Source organism: Rhinichthys klamathensis, unplaced genomic scaffold (assembly GCF_029890125.1).
Source record: "Rhinichthys klamathensis goyatoka isolate OS25496 unplaced genomic scaffold, OSU_Roscu_1.1 h1tg000571l_1, whole genome shotgun sequence".
NCBI lineage: Eukaryota > Metazoa > Chordata > Actinopteri > Cypriniformes > Leuciscidae > Rhinichthys > Rhinichthys klamathensis.
Window position 1 is genome coordinate 2,685,742 of NW_026607037.1, and position 20,930 is coordinate 2,706,671.

Sequence of the window (20,930 nt, forward strand, 5' to 3'; positions counted from 1 at the left end):
TGTCACTCTGACGGACAGCCAAATTGTCCAACAGACAAGGTGAATCTGCGCAGGAGACTCCGCCCACTGTCAAATCAGCCTCCTGGTGATTGATTTCAGCAGATGCGAAGCTTGCGCCGCTGAGCGAGGAAAAGACACTACCGCAGGGTGAGTGCATAACAGCTTTTCTCAGTTGTCAGTTTGAAATTAAATGTCCGTGTGTTTTAAAACCCGGAGAGGGAAATTATCTTCAATCTGCAAAGCCCGTGATTACTGTCACGCGCAGTGCTCTTCGTTTACCCGTGTCTAACCCACTTTTGCAGCCTGCTCTCGCCTGGCCAGTCTGTCCTTCCTCAAGCGTGCAAGACGAAATTCCGCAACTTGTGACTTTTTTGATCGTGTCCATCTGTTTATTCTATGCACTTTCAATACTATGCCCACGAAACACTTTATATGTTGTTTTGTTATGGTGACAAACAATGATGTTCTGCGTTTGACTGTTGTGTGGTCAAAGCGCACGTACCATGTCTGGGCGCGCGCGCGCGCACACGCAAACCGTATGCGTCCGAGAGAGACTCGGTGGTAAAATGCCCACTACCAGTCATAAATGACACTTCACCAACACTTCAATATACTACATTGGGGTTTCAAAATCCAAGTAACCATTGCGTGAAGGTGTGTTTATAATGTATGGAGGACCTTTTAAGTAACGTTATTTAATTAATGAATCCTGGCTGGGTTTATAGGGACTAGTCTATAAGCCTCTTCTCTCAATTAACGTTACTTTCTGTCCTTCTCGTAAAACAGGCCTATGTTGCTCAATGTATGTTGTAATTGGAGGGTGTGTAAGTGATGGTGTGATTGACTGTCCCGGTATTACATAGTGTTGTGATCACTGTAAAAAAAATTGTGATGTATGAAAGATCATGCCTGGACTTGAGATGAAGGCATAATGTCACAATGTATTTGTAGACCTCTCACCTGATCTGAACATGCACTTGCTCATAGTTCTTGCTCATAAGAGGCTTTTTCAAAATGTGTTTCCATGTGCAAATCTGAGAGGAAGAGCCAATGAGCCATGCTGGAAGATGAGTCATTATAATGAAATGCTGTGGATATAAATTGTTGTCATTTGGGGAAAGTGAGGAAGTGTGTGTGGTGCATATGGTTGAAGGTCATATACTGATGTAGACAGCTCTTGTGTGTCACATAAGGCTACATGTGTCATTGTATGATGGATATAAGTGACACATTAGTTTAAATGTTAGGAGTTCAATGTAGATGAGACTAAAAACATGGATAAATTGATTGATATTATCATTGTTTTCCATTACCCAGCATGCCACTGGCACGCAGTTTGTCGGTCACCTCCCTGTCTGGCCTGGAGGACTGGGACGAAGAGTTTGATCGGGAGGATGCAATCCTCTTCGAGATCGCATGGGAGGTCTCTAATAAAGGTGTGCGTGTTTCTTTTCTTGGTTACGATGTTTCGTTGCTAATGTATCATCATAGACATTTCAAATCATATCCTCAAAAATCTACACTACCATTTAAGTTTGGGGTCAGTAAGATCAAAATGTTTTTGAAAGAAGTCTCACCAAGGCTGCATTTTTTTAATCAAAAATAAAATAATACAGTAAAACAATATTGTGAAATATTGCAGCATCGTTACTCCAAACTTCAGTGTCACATGATCCTTCAGAAATCATTCTAATATGATGATTTGGTGCTCAAGAAACAAACTCTTCTGATTATTATTACCAATGTGGAAAACAGTTGTGCTGCTTTTTGTGGAAACTGATTTATTTTTCAGGTTTCTTTGAAAATAATCTTTTGTAACATTATAATATGATATGTCTTTACTGTCACTTTTGAACAATTTAATGCATCCTTCTGAATAACATTATAAATTACTTTTTTTTTTTAAATACCCCAAACTTCGGAACTGTAGTAAATTTATGTAACCCAGTAGGTTATAACTGTGTTGTTAATAAGTTACTTCAATTTATTAGCTTGTATTTGTTTAATTAAGAGAGAAAATGTGAATTAACCATTCATCTTTGTTTGTGATCATACGTGTATTTGTGCCTTTAAGAGCGCGCGTGCATGAGATACAAGTTTTATAGAGGTGTACTTGTGGAAAACGTGGCTTTAACCATCAAGTTAGGTGCTTGATTATTTTATTGGTGTATGTGAATTAAGTCCCGCCCTCACTGGTGTTTTGTGTAATGTGAGTGGTTGTTCGGGACATGAGAGTTTTTGTTGACAAGCGCGAGAGAGAGAGAGAGAGAGACGGAGATTCAGAGAGACGCGTTTGCGGGTACAGAGTGATTTGATTGACGATTTATAAGTTTAAACAACCTTTAACTGTAATGTAGATCCAAGATGAATCGCTTGTGTGTGCGTCTTTGAGTTTGTAGCCAGTGTTTTTATAGTTTTTGTTTCGTGTGGCTAACCTGCCGTGTGGGAGCGAATCCGAGTGTTTTCGTTTAGTTATCACTGCGCATATCTGCGCATCTGAACTGATTACAGCGACAGTTAAACAACCGACTAAAGACTGTTTAACCTGGTTGTTGCCCTTCACAACGAGGGAGACCTTGAGGACCAGATAGCGCCCCAAATACCCGCGTTATTTGGGGTTCCTCTGGCGGCGTGGGAGGTGCATTTCGTCGGCTGACGAGGGAGAGAGAGGACGAGGAGCTGCGTGACGCCTGCTGCAGGATTCCGGAGTTGCGGTATCATTGCACGTGGAATTGAGGTATCTTTGTTTGAATTGTTTTGTGCTCAGGAGAGTGAAGGGGCCATTTGTCAGTTTCCCGGCCACCACGAACACGAGCCACGTTTCAGGCCTGCAACGGGGTGGGGTTGAGTCAATGACTGGTGTGTGTGTGTGTGTGGGCCCACCGCATTAAATATTGGTACATTCTAGTATTATTCAGTGCACTGAACATGTAATTGTTTATATTCAGAGTATATTTGGTATAATTTGTGAGTTATTGTATACATTTATCCCATTGAGGTCATTGGTTTAAGATATACTGATTCTATTGGACCTGTATACTAATTTCAGTAGGTCGGGCATCTGAGAAATTGTCCTTCGAGGATTAAATTGTGTCCCATTTAATGTGAATGTGATTGTGGGAACACTTCACATTCTGAAACTCATTGTTTGAGCCAGTTAACATTTGATCATTCTATTACAATTAAATCCTTTATTTGTTTTGTACTTTTACCAGTGTGTTATTCTTTCAGAAGTGTTTGTTGACTTCATCAGTTTGGGGGCGTAGAGATTTAATTCTGAGTAACTTCGTAAAAGGAAAGTATAGATTATTATTCTAATTTTCTAAAAGAGAATTAATTCATTTAGTGACACCAGAGGGGCCTAACTTCAACATCTGTAGGCATATAGTTAATGAATCTGGAGCGCTGTCCTACTTAGTTACAAGAAAGACAGGTAGGGGGCGCTACATAAAGTGGGGGCTCGTCCGGGATCTCCCTCTGTGAGTCACACAATAGTTGATGCTGAAAGAAGAAAAAGAGGAATTAAGCTCAACACACCCCTGTAATTACATCATAATTAAGTGAAAAGTGCATAAAGTGTCATCATGGCTCTATCAAAAGACCCCAGTCTCCAAGCAGAGTTGGCCAACTGGTGCAAAGATGCTAGCATTGAAGAGACTCATGCTTTAATGCTGTTAAACGTACCCGTTCACACCGAAGTGGCCGAAATTGAAGAGGCGATGGAAGCTGTAAAAGCTCTAGGGAGAGTTCGTGTAAGGGACACGAGAGAAGGACCCACTTCACATTACCTGCTGGTGTTGTGTGAGTGCAGACAAGCCATCGACCCAAAGCGCATACCTCCTGAAGTGTCACGGGGAGACAAGAAAGAGCCATGGCCAGTCATAGTAATCCAGACAAAGGAATCGGCTGCTGACACCGCTTCTGCAGGTTTTACAGAAAAGTTTGCGAAGTTCCTGATGGAAGAAGGAAAGTCTCTTAGCGATGTACATGCTTTGATTTCTCCACACAGTGCCACCGACAGTTCCCCTGAGTCAATTATACGCGCCATGGGTGAGGTCCTGGAAAGGACAGTAAAGCACTCGAGTGACAGCAACACCTACCGACGCCTGCGCACCTTTTCAGCCGTAGTTCCAACCCCCATGGGTGAGGAGAATATGGAAAATTGGATTGATCAAGCCAGGCTGCTGATAACTGAGTGTGACTGCTCCGAAAAAGAAAAACGACGCAGAATTGTGGAAAGCCTCAAGGGACCTGCAATGGACATTGTAAGAGCTGTTAGATTCTCTGATCCTGAAGCTAGTGCCTCACAGTATCTGGAAGCGTTGGAGAGCACCTTTGGATCATCTGAGTCTGGTGAGGATTTATACTTCAAGTTTCGTCTTATGCGCCAGGGAACAGGGGAGGCCTTGTCTGAATTCCTGAGACGGATGGAGAAGACCCTCAGCAAAGTAGTGGAAAGAGATGGACTGACTCACAGTCTGGTCGATAAAGTACGAGTGGAACAGCTGATTAGAGGGGCGGTGAATTCTGACATGATGTTGCTCCAACTGAGGCTGAGAGAAAGAAAAAATCACCCACCTTCTTTCCTGAGTCTGCTGAAGGAAATCCGTGAGGCGGAGGAGAGTGAATCGGCTCGCCACAGAATGTCTGCAAAAGCTAAGGCCATACATTTCCATGAAGAGGAAAGAGCCAGCACGTCTGTTATCCAGGAACTCAAGGCCGAGCTTCAAGAATTGAGAACCCAAATAAGGGGAGTTGAGCCAAAAGCCATGTCTACTTCATCATTAGTGATTGAAACTAAAGAAAAACCATTCAAGAAGACTGAAAAAACTGATGATTCAGAAGTACAAGAGTTAAAGAAACAGGTCCAACACTTACAGCAGCAGTTGGCAGTTCTGAGTGTCAGTTCTACTCAATACTCACCTCATGTTCCAGAGCAGCGGCCAAAACCATCCCAGTCTGTTTCCACGTCGTTAAGATACCAGTCAGCCCGAACAAGAGATGACTACTTCTGCTACAAGTGTGGAGAAGATGGCCATATTGCCACAAAGTGTCAAGCGCCACCAAATTCTGATCAAGTGATTCAGAAGCTGATTCGTTCTTTGAGGCAGGTAAAGGGTGGAAAGCCTGAGACGGCTGACAATAGAACTACTCAAAACCAAGCCTGTTTCTCCAAAAAGAGCCAGACCACCGTCCATGAATCCAGCCGTCTTCCTAAAGGACTAGTAGGACCGGCATCCACTGTAAAAGTGAAGCTTAATGATCGTGTATGTCAAGCACTGTTAGACAGCGGATCACAAGTGACGATTGTGTTTGAAAGCTGGTATTCCAAGAATCTGCCTGATGTGCCCATTCACCCGTTGACTGGATTATCCATATGGGGCCTCAGTTCTTCCAGTTACCCGTACAAGGGATATATCATCGTGGATGTCACATTTCCTGCCTCTGTCACTGGTGTGGAGGAGCCGTTGTCCATCCTGGCTCTTGTATGTCCTGAACCCCAGGGTCCTTCCCAATTGCCAGTCATTATTGGTACCAATGCCAGTTTCTTCACCCGCCTTGCGACCCTTAGCCATGATACAGAAGGATCCAGTGTTGCACGTGCTTTGAGAATCCAGACTCGACACCCTGCAATCCATCTGTCACCGCCGAAAAAACCGGACCCTCTTCCTGATTCACCTGAAGGAGAAGTTCGATGGATAGGACCTGGCGATTGCGTAGTTCCCCCGAGGGGAGAAGTGTGTGCTGTCTGTAAACTGGAGACTGACAAGCCGTTAAGAAAAGAGATTTTTGTGGTGGACACGCCTGAGGACGCTAGTCTTCCAGCTGGAACATTCATAACCCCAGTGGTACTACCATCATCCGCCGTAGAAGGACAACGCATCCAGGTGATGATCCATAATGTAACATCAAAAAATATCTCCATTCCGGTGGGAACAGTAATTGCCAATGTATATCCAACTGACACACTCACTGCCAGGACTGAAGAACAGAGCTCCCAAGCAATAGACCCAAGTTTGTTTAAGTTTGGTGAGTCGTCCATTTCTGAGGCCTGGGAACGGAGACTGCGCCACAAGTTGGCCACCAGAGGTGATGTGTTTTCTGTTGAAGAATGGGATGTTGGATTAGCTCGTGGAGTGGAGCATCCCATCAGACTGAAAGACCCAAAACCGTTCCGCGAACGCTCCAGACGCATCGCTCCTGCAGACATCGAGGATGTACGACGTCACATCAAAGACTTGTTAGCAGCGGGAATAATTACAGAGTCAAGGAGTCCGTATGCATCGCCCATTGTGGTAGCACGGAAGAAGAGTGGGGCAATCAGAATGTGCATCGATTATCGCACTCTAAATGCTCGTACTATCCCTGATCAGTACACTACTCCCAGGATCGACGATGCCTTGGACAGTTTGGCTGGTAGTAAATGGTTTTCCGTGCTGGACCTCCGCAGTGGGTACTATCAGATAGCCATGGCGGAGGAAGATAAAGAAAAGACAGCGTTTATCTGTCCCCTGGGATTCTTCCAGTTTGAACGGATGCCTCAAGGGATCACTGGAGCTCCAGCCACCTTCCAGCGGCTCATGGAGAAAGCTGTTGGTGACATGCATCTCCTCCAAGTAATAGTATACCTGGATGACATCATTGTGTTCGGACGCACCCTTGAAGAACACGAAGAGAGGCTGTTAAAAGTCCTGGACCGTCTGAGAGAATGTGGCCTGAAAGTGTCAATAGATAAGTGCCAGTTCTGCCAGCCTCAAGTTCGGTATGTGGGCCACATTGTATCAGCTGCTGGAGTATCACCAGACCCAGCCAAGGTTGAAGCCGTAACACGCTGGAAAAGGCCCACTGACCTAAAGACATTGAGGTCGTTCCTGGGGTTTTGTGGATTTTACCGGAGGTTCATAAAGGATTACTCCGCCATTGTAAGGCCTTTAACAGAGCTCACTAAAGGTTACCCGCCAACATCTGGGCAAAAAAGCAAGTCAAGTGATGGGAAGATTTACTTCAGAGTATCGGAACCCTTTGGAGAGCGTTGGGACGACACTTGTACAGCAGCGTTCCATAAAATCATTTACTGTCTCACCCATGCCCCAGTACTTGCTTTCGCGGATCCTGCCAAGCCTTATGTACTGCATGTAGACGCTAGTCTGAGTGGACTGGGGGCCGTTTTGAATCAGGAGCATTCTGGAGGAATGAGGCCCGTGGCCTACGCAAGCCGGAAACTGAGTGCCTCAGAACAACGGTACCCCATACATCAGCTAGAGTTCTTGGCACTCAAGTGGGCGGTAGTGGATAAGTTTCACGACTACCTATATGGAGCCCAGTTCGTGGTAAAGACCGACAACAATCCCCTGACCTATGTGTTGTCAAGTGCCAAGCTGAGTGCGACGGGTCATCGTTGGTTAGCTGCCTTAGCTACCTATAACTTCAGCTTGCAATACAAACCAGGAAGTGCCAACATCGATGCGGATGTATTGTCTCGCTACCCCTGTGAATCAACTGCTTGCTCTGACTGGAAGGAGATACCCAAGTCAGGAGTAAGAGCCATCTGTCAGTTAGCAGTGGTTGCTGAAAGTGGAAGTTCATCATCCAGACTGGTGGATCCGTTGGGTGTGTTACCTGAGGGTATTCCTGAAGCTTTCTCTTGTCCCACAGCTTTGGGGCTTAGTCAAATGGAACAGTTGAGCACTACTGAGTTGAGGAAAGCTCAAGAGGAAGACCAGGTAGTTGGTGTAGTAAAGCGAGAAGTGGAGTCAGGAAGGATTCTTACTGGGGCTAGGAGTTCTGATGCTACCATTGCTCTGTTACAGCGGCAGGGAGACAAGTTAAAGATAAAGAGTCAACTTCTGTACAGAGTCACCAAAAGTTCCTGTGGTAGAGAAAAGACACAACTCGTCTTACCCGAGAAGTACTGGGCTACTGTGTTACAATCATTGCACGACGACTCTGGGCACTTGGGAGTAGAGAAAACTACGGAACTTGTGAAAGACCGTTTCTATTGGCCTAGAATGTCTGCATACATAGAGCAGTATGTCAAGGATTGTGGCCGGTGTGTAATGAGAAAGACGTTACCCAAGAGAGTGGCCCCACTGAATCACATACACAGCAGTGGGCCATTCGACTTGGTGTGCATCGACTTTCTGTCAATTGAACCTGACTCAAAAGGTATTGGTAATGTTCTCGTCGTAACAGACCACTTCACACGCTACGCTCAAGCGTTCACCACCAAAGACCAGAAAGCTCTGACTGTGGCTAAGATACTGTGTGACAAATTCTTCGTTCACTATGGCTTACCCTCTCGCATCCATTCTGATCAGGGTCGAGATTTTGAGAGTGGTCTCATAAAAGAGCTACTAAGCATGCTGGGAATCCGAAAATCCAGAACGTCTCCCTATCATCCACAAGGAGACCCACAGCCAGAAAGGTTCAACCGAACACTTCTTTCCATGCTTGGTACCCTGAATCCAGCCGAAAAGAACCGATGGAGTCAGCACATTAACAGTTTAGTACACGCTTACAACTGTACTAAGAACGAAGCCACTGGGTTTTCCCCTTACTATCTTCTGTTCGGAAGAGAGGCTCGTTTGCCAGTGGATGTGTGTTTCGGGACTTCGCCTGATGGAAAGGGAGCAGGAAGCCATCGACAGTATGTGGAAAGAATGAAATTAGACCTACAGAGAGCATATCAGTTAGCCACCGAAACTGCCCAGAAAAGTCAGCGAAGGAACAAACGGTTGTACGACAAGCGAGTGAAACACCAGAGTCTGACTGTGGGAGATCGTGTGCTGATAAGAAATCTGGCATTGACTGGAAAGAACAAACTCTGCGACAAGTGGAATTCTGTTCCGTACCTAGTGGTGGAAAAGCTAAAGAACTTACCAGTGTATCGCCTAAAACCTGAATCCGGTATGGGAAGTGTAAGAACATTACACAGAGACCATCTCTTACCCGTTGGGGACCATGTGAGGATGGCAGATCCTGGAGAACCAACGGAAGTTTCTGCACCTGCGGAGACCAGGACAAGATCTAGGGAGAGAAAACGGAGAAGAGGATTAGGAGAAAGAAATGTAGTGCCGACAGGGTGTGAATTGAGAAACTCCTCTGAAAGTGAAGAGGATGATGTGTGTTATTACTACTCGGATAGAGTGGAGAGACAGCACATGCCAGAGTGTGTTACACTGGAGGACTCTACAGTGGAGGATGAACCGGTTAACTGTGGATGGGAGGTGGATAGACCTTTTGACGACATGGCAGAGCCGATGATCATGGAAGAAGGCCCTGGAGAGTTTCCCGATCGAAGTTCAGAGACTAGGGGAGATCCTGGTTTAGAAGGGGGAGAGATGGAAAGAATTAACGCTACTAAAGAGGTAGTAGAGACAGTTCATTCCCGCCCAAAAAGGGAGATACGACCCGTAGTCAAGTTGAGCTATGATTCTCTGGGACAGCCCACTAACAGACCCTTAACTCTGATTCATAGAGGGATGGTCATAAATGTAGAGGGTGGGGAAGGTTCAGAAAGGAAACCCTGTAACACCATGTGGTGTCACCCTATGGCACAATGTGTTCGTTGTACTCAGTTAAACCCTTCTACTGAGCCTAAAGTCACCATTAAGGTGTTGAGAAGTAATCTCATGGGGTCATGAGATGTTTAGAAGGGGGAGCATGTAACCCAGTAGGTTATAACTGTGTTGTTAATAAGTTACTTCAATTTATTAGCTTGTATTTGTTTAATTAAGAGAGAAAATGTGAATTAACCATTCATCTTTGTTTGTGATCATACGTGTATTTGTGCCTTTAAGAGCGCGCGTGCATGAGATACAAGTTTTATAGAGGTGTACTTGTGGAAAACGTGGCTTTAACCATCAAGTTAGGTGCTTGATTATTTTATTGGTGTATGTGAATTAAGTCCCGCCCTCACTGGTGTTTTGTGTAATGTGAGTGGTTGTTCGGGACATGAGAGTTTTTGTTGACAAGCGCGAGAGAGAGAGAGAGAGAGACGGAGATTCAGAGAGACGCGTTTGCGGGTACAGAGTGATTTGATTGACGATTTATAAGTTTAAACAACCTTTAACTGTAATGTAGATCCAAGATGAATCGCTTGTGTGTGCGTCTTTGAGTTTGTAGCCAGTGTTTTTATAGTTTTTGTTTCGTGTGGCTAACCTGCCGTGTGGGAGCGAATCCGAGTGTTTTCGTTTAGTTATCACTGCGCATATCTGCGCATCTGAACTGATTACAGCGACAGTTAAACAACCGACTAAAGACTGTTTAACCTGGTTGTTGCCCTTCACAACGAGGGAGACCTTGAGGACCAGATAGCGCCCCAAATACCCGCGTTATTTGGGGTTCCTCTGGCGGCGTGGGAGGTGCATTTCGTCGGCTGACGAGGGAGAGAGAGGACGAGGAGCTGCGTGACGCCTGCTGCAGGATTCCGGAGTTGCGGTATCATTGCACGTGGAATTGAGGTATCTTTGTTTGAATTGTTTTGTGCTCAGGAGAGTGAAGGGGCCATTTGTCAGTTTCCCGGCCACCACGAACACGAGCCACGTTTCAGGCCTGCAACGGGGTGGGGTTGAGTCAATGACTGGTGTGTGTGTGTGTGTGGGCCCACCGCATTAAATATTGGTACATTCTAGTATTATTCAGTGCACTGAACATGTAATTGTTTATATTCAGAGTATATTTGGTATAATTTGTGAGTTATTGTATACATTTATCCCATTGAGGTCATTGGTTTAAGATATACTGATTCTATTGGACCTGTATACTAATTTCAGTAGGTCGGGCATCTGAGAAATTGTCCTTCGAGGATTAAATTGTGTCCCATTTAATGTGAATGTGATTGTGGGAACACTTCACATTCTGAAACTCATTGTTTGAGCCAGTTAACATTTGATCATTCTATTACAATTAAATCCTTTATTTGTTTTGTACTTTTACCAGTGTGTTATTCTTTCAGAAGTGTTTGTTGACTTCATCAGTTTGGGGGCGTAGAGATTTAATTCTGAGTAACTTCGTAAAAGGAAAGTATAGATTATTATTCTAATTTTCTAAAAGAGAATTAATTCATTTAGTGACACCAGAGGGGCCTAACTTCAACATCTGTAGGCATATAGTTAATGAATCTGGAGCGCTGTCCTACTTAGTTACAAGAAAGACAGGTAGGGGGCGCTACATTTAGTTAAGATATTTGTATTGTTTTTACACTGACATGTCATGAATGGACTAACAAAAACATAGTTTTACGTTTGTAATATTTGAGTGTAACCTTTCATTCAATAAAAGATAAACTGAATAAAGGTTTTTAATCTCCAATAACCAGAGCTGGACTGGTAAACAAACCATACTGTACTTTACATAGCCTATTGCATTTTCCATAGAAAGTGTCAATATATTTGGTAAACACAAAGAGGATTTTGATGCAATACACTACAATGAATTAACCAATAACCAATTGTTTTGAAGAGAGTTATTAGGTAGTCTACAATAATTACAGTTTTGAAAAGGAGAAACCAGATACTTTTGTTGTCACACCACAAAAACCTATATGCCACATGACTCCAGCGCCAAGTGCTCAGACACCGTATCCATCCACATACCTTCATGTGACTCTAGTGTTGGTATTTGCTGCACTCTGTGAATATTATATATTCTTGACAGCTAGATTAGATAAAGGTCAAGGAGACATTGCGATAGCCGTCGACAACGTCAAGTTTAAAGGGTTGGGTGGCCTTCTCTTTGCTGGACCTAAACATCTGTTGAAGGTTAACTAACCACTCTCGTTTTGTGGTAGTTGGTGGCATTTACACGGTGATCCAGACCAAGGCGCGTCTGACCTGCGAGGAATGGGGTGAGAACTACTTTCTAGTTGGCCCGTATATGGAGTCCAATGTCAGGACGCAAGTGGAGCTGATCGAACCCTGTAATCCAGCACTCAGAAGAACCATTGATAAAATGAACAGCAGTGGGTGCAAGGTATACAAATGCACGCACATCCTTGCTGGCTAGTTGACTAAATACATATGAAAAAAGAAAGACAATTTCTAACTCTGGGTTTGTTCACCTCCTGTTTATCCACACTAATATGTGCACACACATCACGCAGCCTGTTTTAATCTGCTCTTATCCTCAGTGAAACCCTAAACCTTCATTCTGTGTGTGTGCGTGTGTGTGTTTTAAAGGTTAAAAGGCTATATCTGTGTCCTACAGCTAGACTGAGGTCTATTTCGGTTCTTTGAGAAAATTTTCCGCTGAGAGAAAATTGGTGCCAGCATTATTGACAGGTCACTTTGCCGTCATCCAGGTTTCTCATAGAAAGTATTAACTAAAGATTGTGATCTTTGAATAAATTTGTCAAAACTGTATGAAGACAATATCAGCAAGTGTGGTGGTAATCTTGGTTATTAAAATACTGTTTCCATGAATGTTTTAATGAATCGTTTCAAATCTTTAGCAAAGTGACACAGTTTTTGACTTCATACCTTCCTCTTTCTCTAGGTATATTTTGGTCGATGGCTGATTGAAGGCTCTCCATATGTGATTCTGCTAGACGTGGGCTTCACGGCCTGGTCTTTGGACCGCTGGAAGAGTGAATTGTGGGAGAAATGTGGTATTGGTGTGCCCTGGTTCGACAGAGAGGCTAACGATGCTGTTCTCTTTGGCTTCCTCACTGCATGGCTGCTGGGAGAGGTGTGTGCAGTGTTGGTTTTGTGTATTTATTAATATTTTTAATTACTGGTAGCTTTTATTTTATATATTCAGTTTAAGTTTTAGTAACTTTGCTTTTGTCATTTATTAACTTTCTATTTAGCTTTAATTTATTTTTAATTCAGTTTTAGGAATTTTTTAACTTTCGTTTAAGTTTTTAATTTCAGTATTTAATCGTATATTTATATTGTATTATTGTATTTTAATAGTTTTAGTTAACTAACTACACTGGTGTGTGTCATTCCTTTTTTATAATATCTATATGAATATTAATTTTGTCATTGTAAAGTACATGTTTTTGTTTTTTTGTTCAGGAAATTCAACAAAAAATGATTTATATATTAAATAACCTACTATTTTTAGTAACCCAGTGAATTATATATATATATATATATATATATATATATATATATATATATATATATATATATATATATATATATATATATATATATATATATATATATATATATATTTTTTTTTTTTTTAAGATACATCATCTTATCTTTTTATTTGGAACAAGATGTTTAATTCTTATTTATTATGATTATGGTTATGTGTGTTTCAGTATGCAGCTCAGTGTGACGACCCTCCTCACATCGTGGCACATTTTCACGAGTGGCTGGCAGGTTTGGGGCTTGTCTTATGTAGGCAGCGCCAGTTACCCATAGCAACCATCTTCACCACACACGCCACTCTGCTCGGCCGATACCTGTGTGCCGGTAGCGTCGACTTCTACAACAACCTCGCAGAGGTTCGTTTGTGCAAGAGATTGTGTATTTGTGAATGTGATACTTCCCCATTATTGTTTTTTAATCTAACTCCAGATAGATTCGGTTTTCTTTTGAAAACATTCCCTGTTTCAAGCAAATAATAGTTTGACACCAAGAATATTTTCTGGAATCAAAAACAGCAACTGTAATTCAGCTAGTATCCCTAATTTAATAAAGGTGAAATACTAGTGGCACTTGGGGAAATACAAAAGTTAAGCATATTTTCAAACAACCTTGCAAACGTCCCCTTGTGTGTCATGCCTCCCAAAACCCAAATAGTTGTTACGGGTGCTTGTAGGCATGTCTTAAAAGGTCAAATTAAAATTAGCGTACTTTCAATAAAAGATCAAACATATTAGGAATACTTTTAGATGTTGCAATGTGTCATGAGTAAGCAATTGAGTAGATTAACACTTTGTCTAGAGCAAACGCGAGCGTCTTTAATATCCTTTTTTAATATACTGTACCCATCCAATGTATCTGCACTGTGTGCATTTTTTGACTCTCAGTGTTTTGATGGTGCCTGGGAGGTTCAGTGTTGACACTTTTTTGGAGAGATAAACCCATGTATAGCATACTAATACTAGTCAATAAACAAAAACTGGGTTAAGAGAAAGTATTTTAACATAAAAAAATACTTTAACTTTTAAGAAAGTGTTCTGAAGTGTCTTGTTATTTCTCCATGTGTAGTTTAATGTGGATAAAGAGGCAGGTGACAGGCAGATCTATCACCGGTACTGTCTGGAGCGTGCAGCAGCCCGCTGTACACACGTTTTCACCACCGTCTCTCAGATCACCGCCATTGAGGCCGAGCACTTACTAAAGCGGAAACCAGGTGACTTTAGTTTCTTAAAAAGACTGTTACACTACATTTCTAATGGCATAATGGCACTGTCAGATGATACCATTTAAAATGTCATCATGGCCGGATTGATCTGGTATTAGAAGAGATTCTGACCTCATTTTCACTCAGGAGGCTTCTTGATTTAGTTCAGAAATGGAATTTTGTCCAGGAAGCTGCTGTTTTGTTTAACCTATTTTTAACCATTTGCTTAAGATATCAACTTTCACTTTTCTCTGTCAGATATTGTGACTCCTAACGGTCTGAATGTGAAGAAGTTCTCAGCCATGCATGAGTTCCAGAACCTCCACGCTCAGAGTAAAGCGCGCATCCAGGAGTTTGTCAGAGGCCATTTCTATGGGTCAGGGCTCATAATACGCGCAATCATCATATTCACATGTCCATATACGATAACACTCTCATACATATGTTTTCTTGTTGTTTTGTGTTCCCTGCAGGCATTTAGATTTTAACCTTGACAAGACGGTGTTTCTTTTTATTGCTGGACGCTACGAGTTCTCAAATAAAGGAGCTGATATCTTTCTTGAAGCATTGGCCAGACTTAATTACCTTCTGAGGGCAAGTATTTGTGTTTTAGGGTGTACACTAGAGATGTGCGGATCAACTCTAACGTCACCTGAATCCGCTGTTAAAAATAAATAATTCACCCGCCACCCACGCAAACCTATGATTTTCTCTGATTCAGATATCATTACCTGACCTGTGTGCGATCGTCACATAACACTGAGAATTAGAATAGGCTAATTGTAAAGCGTGATGTTATGGTAACATATAACACTGAAGTAGGCTGCTTTTAAATGAACATTAGTTTAAAGTAAAAGTTGTTCTTTGTCAAAATTACATTTCCTTAATAGCCTAAACGGAGGCTTTACTCCCTTCAAACTTTAAATTGGAATGTCACTGTTTCCGTCACTGCAACTTCCCGAACACACACAAGAAATTAAATGCGTTCAGCCCAAACAAAGGCTGGATATAGGATTTATCAGTTTATTGTCATACATACAGCGCTTCACAGCCGTTACATATCACATATCCAGTACTTAACTTGCCCTGGTTAACTATTTCACTAAAACACTCCCACACTGTATTTTTTTCCCTTCCTTTTTTTGTTTTGTTTTTAATGATCTTTTTAAAATTTCTCTCTGATCTGTTTTACTTCCATTGCTGCTTAAACAAGTAGACACCTCAAGTGAGTCTAAGCTAAGAGTCTGCAAATTAGTGCCTGACGAAAAATTAAGCTTTAAACGCATTAATAGTTCCATAGACTCTTTTTAGAATAGTTTCTGTTAAAGGGGTGGTTGATTATGATTTCACTTTTCTAACTTTAGTTAGTGTGTAATGTTGCTGTTTGAGCATAAACAACATCTGCAAAGTAAAGTTGTTCAAAGCAAAAGAAAGATATTTGCTTTTAAAGAAATCGTTTCCTCCTGGGTTAGTGACATCACTAACCCTAAAATTTACATAAACCCCGCCCCCGGGAACACGCAGTCCATATTGAGAAGAGGAAGAGTTGTAGTCGAGCGCATTTGTGAGTCTGCTCAAACTGTCGCATCCGTCTTTTCACGTGCAATACAGTACGCAACACAAAGGCAATAGCATGTCACTAGTCATCTTACAACAGTTTCCACGTGAGCGATTTTATAGATTATCATGACAGAATATGCTAATTGAAGATAGTTAACTCCACATCAGCAACATAAATTCATCATCTAACCATTCAGAAATGTCCTGTTGCATTCTATGTCACTTCTTCTTGAGTCTAGTTTAGACTCCAGTTTAAACATAAAAGGCAGAACAGTTTCTGACATCTTAGTGTTTGTCTGTGTGAGGTAATCGGAGCTGCTAACACACACAAGCTCTTGAAGCTCCGCCCTCGGTGACGGGAGCAGCAGCTCATTTGCATTTTAACGGACACACACGAAATGACGTGTTTTTACTGATCCTCAAAAGGGACAATTTTAACATGCTGTAAAAAAAAATTTCTGTGGGGTATTTTGAGCTAAAATTTCATATACACACTGGAGGCAACAGAGACTTATTTTACATATTGCAAAAAGGGGCATTATACCACCCCTTTAAGCTTGTGTATATTAGTTAAAGTTATTAAGCGATATCTCATGTAGGTTTTTTCCTTTGTGTTTTATATAATGACCACTAGAAGGTGCTCTAGGCATATTTTTTCCTTGATTGATTTTCCCTGAAGAAATGCACGTTGTTGTTGAAAACAAAAGTAAAAGAGTGGTGCGCGTTCATTGAGTTTTACCGTGAAAAGTTCCGTGTCTTTAATAAAATCAACACAATATAATGATTTATCTCATTCACCCACAATTAATTGGAATGTTATTTTGTATTACTTGGCCCGCCTCACCCGCGGATATAAGCGTGATCCGCGTATCAATAGTGTACACTATGTGCATTTGATACTTCACAGTACAAACACATAAAATCTTATAAAGATGGAGAATCTTTGTTTGAAAAGTTTTAAATGTGACCTTGATTTTAAACAATACTCTTATGGTTCTAGGTGAATCACAGCGAGGTGACTGTAATAGCATTCTTCATCATGCCTGCTCGTACCAACAACTTCAACGTGGAGACCCTGAAGGGCCAAGCCGTGCGGAAACAGCTCTGGTAACCATGACAACTGCACTGTGAGGACTACTATTGTGAATGACACTGTGTAGCTCAACCTACCTACTTCATAAAAACTCCCAAGATCGCCTAGAATGCCGCCACATGTCTTGAAAGCAGTGCTAATGTAATATTATTTATACTGTATTTTGAATTCGCTTTTGTTTTTATATTTTCAATTTTAGTTTTAGTAATTTTATGTGCTTTTGTTTTTTTATAAGTTTGTTTTTAACTCTATTTATCTATAGTTTATTTTTATTTCAGTTTTAGTTTGAGCCGTTTTAATACTTTAACTTTTACTTCAGTAAGTTGCTAATGCAACATTTAAAATTTTCCTTTGTTTATATTTTTCATCTAATATTTATTTTTAATTTTATTTCAGAATTTTTTTTTTTTTTAAATAGTTTGTTAACAATAGCAATACTGGTCTAGAGCGTCCCAACACAGCTGCCATTCTGTAGTGAAGGATGTATGATGATGTTGAAAGAATTGTATTTAGTTATTATTAAAATAAACAGTAGTCATAATGTCACCTAATTGAAAGGAATAGTCAAAATTATTGTTATTTATTAATTATTTTACATAAATATAATTATTTACTCATTATCATTTTGCTCAAAAACACATATACAGTTTTTTTTCTCTCTCGACATTTTAGGGTGCTTTCACACTTGGTTCGATTGCCTGGTCCTCTCCCCCTTCCCCTGCTTATACAAATAATTATATTATTTGTGTCTGAACCGCGATGCGTTTGCGACATAAAAGCAGCAGCTGTTTACCCCTATTGCTTGGTAACGACGACACAGGAGATAGCGGCAAAATCTATAGCGTTGCTCTCCTCCCTTTTATATTTTGTTTTTTGTACCTTGATTACATTTTCAAAGCATCAGCACATAACACTTGCCGCAAATGTTCTAAAGAAGGCGGGAGTCCATTACTGCAGAAGGCGAACAGAAATGAAATGTACATTTTCTCTGCTTGCAGTGCATCAGCTTGTCAGGAAGGTGAGTGAAACCCACACAAACAGTTTTATCGGGTCATACGTCATCAATAGAGGTTCACTTCCGCAATTTAATACGATTGTGTACCACCGACCAACCTTTTTAATGCGGATTCAGGTACAGTTCACAAGTGCGCACCCGAGTTCGGAAAACAGTGTTCACATCCAAACGAACTGAACTCTGACGTCAATCGAACACGGGTGCGCACCAAAAGTGCTAGTGTGAAAGCACCCTTATTTTCAGGGACTCGGGGTCTGTTGGAACAGTGAATGGATTTTGTTGTGATATTGCATCTTTGTTGTATTGTCAGGGACACTGCACAGACTGTGAAGGAGCGCTTTGGGAAGAAACTCTACGAATCACTTTTAGTGTGAGTTGCCTCTTCGACTGCATCAAAAAAGTGTGTGAATCTCTTCTTCGGAGTGACATTGCTCTCGTTTTTGTTCTCAGAGGGCAGTTGCCTGATGTGTCTAAGATGTTAGATAAAGAGGACTTCACCATAATGAAGCGTGCCATCTTCGCCACCCAACGACAGTGTCTGCCCCCCGTCTGCACTCACAACATGCTGGAGGACAGCAGTGACCCCATCCTCAACTGCATCCGCCGCATTGGCCTCTTCAACACCTCTCAGGACCGAGTCAAGGTACAGAGACACAGTATATAATTAAAGGCTCACTAATTGATTAGTTTTTCTGTGGGAAAAATACTGAATATACTTTTAAAGACTCCTATTCTTCTGCTAGGTGATTTTCCATCCAGAGTTTCTCTCCTCAACTTCTCCTCTCCTGCCGATGGATTACGAGGAGTTTGTGAGAGGCTGCCACCTTGGAGTATTTCCATCTTACTATGAGCCCTGGGGATACACACCAGGTATAACTACACACACTCCTATATGTACACCACTGGTCAAAGGTTTGGGGTCAACATTTAATTTTTTTTTTAAAGAAATGAATACTTTAAAATGATCCAAAGTGATACTGAAGACATTTTTAGAATTTTACTAAATACTTTTATTTCAAATAAAGGCTCTTCTTTTGATCTTTCTATTCATCAAAGAATCCTGAAAAAGTGTTACTTTACAAAAAAAATGCTAAAGAAATGTTTCTTGAGCAGCAGATCAGCATATTAGAATGAATTTTAAAAATCAACATTTTAAATAAAATTTCAGTGTATTATTGTTTTTACTGTATTTTTGACCAAATCAATGTAGCCTGGTAAGGAAAAGAGACTTCTTTTAAAACATTAAAAAATCTTACTGACCCCAAACATTTTAATGGGAGTGTATGAACTAATTAAATGTGTATTAATAACTACCACTCAACACAATGAACACATCTCTCTCCCAGCTGAGTGTACAGTGATGGGTATCCCATCGATCTCCACTAACCTGTCTGGGTTTGGCTGTTTCATGGAGGAGCACATTGCTGACCCATCAGCTTACGGTGAGAGCTGTACATTTATGGTGGAAAAGATAAACCGCAGCTACAAGATTTTTTTTTTTTTTTTTTTCAAGTCTCATTTTTGTTTGAATTAGTTTTATTTGGTTCCTAATTCCCTCTCTCTCTCTCAGGTATCTATATTCTGGATCGGCGGTATCGTGGGGTGGATGAGTCCTGTAATCAGCTGACGTCTTTCCTGTTTCAGTTCTGTCAGCAGAGCCGCAGGCAGAGGATCATTCAAAGGAACCGAACCGAGCGCCTCAGTGACCTGCTAGACTGGAGATATCTGGGCAGGGTAAGACACCACAGACACAGACACACTCACACACTCAATCTCAATGAATTGCTTTTCCCAAGTCCATACCACCCAGGACTGTCAGCCACAAGATGTGTCCAAATAGCTGTATATACATCAAAACAATAAAGCTAACGGGTTATTGTTCTTGAACTAATATAACATGTTTTTATTTCTTAGTATTACATTTCTGCCCGTCATATGGCTTTAGCGAAAGCTTTCCCGGACACATACATCTATGAGCCTCAAGAACCCACTTCAGTAAGTTAAAACGATGACTTAAGTTTATAGTCTTAAATTTAATTATCTAGACCAGTGGTTCTCAACCTGAACTCTCAACCCGGACGTCTCAACCTCAGCAGACGTCCAAGGGGGACTTTGGTAGAAATTGAGTGGAAAAAATATTTTTTATAATGCTTTTCAAGCTAGTTACAAACAACTAGACAAGTCATGGGGCTTTTGAATATTGTTGTGGACAATGGGGGGCCTTGGAGTCAAAAAGGTTGAAAACCACTGACTGCTCTAGGCAGATCTGGTTAATGTCTATCAGCTAAGACGTAAATATTTGTTGACATTTATTCTTTTATTCACGTAATCCAGGCCACAGGCTTCCGTTACCCGCGACCTGCCTCTGTGCCCCCTTCTCCCGCCCACTCGCTTCACTCGTCTCCTCATCACAGTGAGGGTGAGGATGAGGAGGAACTGTATGATGAAGATCTGGAAGCAGAGAAAGACCGGGTCAACATCCGCCAACCGATTATTGTACCGAACCGAAACAAGAATCATACAGTCGGTCTCCCTGAGAAAAACTAAAACACAGCCCTACATGCATACATACACAAACTGTAGCTTATACTGTGAGGCACTTATATACACACACACACACACACACACACACACACACACACATATAATATATATATATATACCCACACACTTTAAACACAATAATACTCCCCTAAAAGTGAACGTAATGCCTGCAAACAGTGTGTTTGCATGTTGGTTTTCTGAAGAGAAATAAATAAGATGTTTAAGTATATGGTGAGCCATAGTTTGTGAAGATTTCACTGGTGTCTTTCATAAAAGGCCTATTACAAAAACAACTGAGAGCAAAGGATTTAGTAGTAGCTAGACTTATTCAGATGACAATTCCTATGGATTCATACCAAACTGACCTCCAGCTGTGTGTCTGTGATGCCGGTCTTAAAGGGATAGGTCCCTCAA

At 41.4% G+C, this 20,930-nt stretch overlaps 1 protein-coding gene across 2 annotated transcripts; it reads left to right on the forward strand.

Moving 5' to 3' along the window:
• gys1 (glycogen synthase 1 (muscle)) lies at positions 1-20,743 on the forward strand. Of its 2 annotated transcripts, XR_008805460.1 has the most exons (17): positions 1-147; positions 1,318-1,436; positions 11,792-11,973; positions 12,496-12,687; positions 13,274-13,459; positions 14,169-14,313; positions 14,563-14,680; positions 14,778-14,898; positions 16,865-16,971; positions 18,283-18,342; positions 18,423-18,615; positions 18,716-18,842; positions 19,319-19,414; positions 19,543-19,706; positions 19,887-19,967; positions 20,307-20,571; positions 20,615-20,743. XR_008805460.1 is itself a non-coding variant. In XM_056239800.1 (16 exons), the coding sequence occupies exons 2-16, from the start codon at positions 1,319-1,321 to the stop codon at positions 20,517-20,519; spliced, it is 2,103 nt and encodes a 700-aa protein (XP_056095775.1). In that variant the 5' UTR covers positions 1-147; position 1,318; the 3' UTR covers positions 20,520-20,589. The 2 variants fall into 2 exon arrangements, 1 of the variants encoding a protein (XP_056095775.1); XM_056239800.1 differs by lacking the exon at positions 20,615-20,743 and having other exon boundaries at positions 20,307-20,589.
• The last annotated feature ends 187 nt before the right edge of the window (positions 20,744-20,930 follow it).

Excerpts from the sequence above, each read along its gene's own strand:
- gys1 (XM_056239800.1), top strand. The coding sequence starts at position 1,319 with ATGCCACTGGCACGCAGTTTGTCGGTCACCTCCCTGTCTGGCCTGGAG. Across the intron at positions 18,616-18,715 it reads CCTCTCAGGACCGAGTCAAG|GTGATTTTCCATCCAGAGTT; the intron begins GTACAGAGACAC and ends TTCTTCTGCTAG. Across the intron at positions 19,707-19,886 it reads ACTGGAGATATCTGGGCAGG|TATTACATTTCTGCCCGTCA; the intron begins GTAAGACACCAC and ends TTTATTTCTTAG.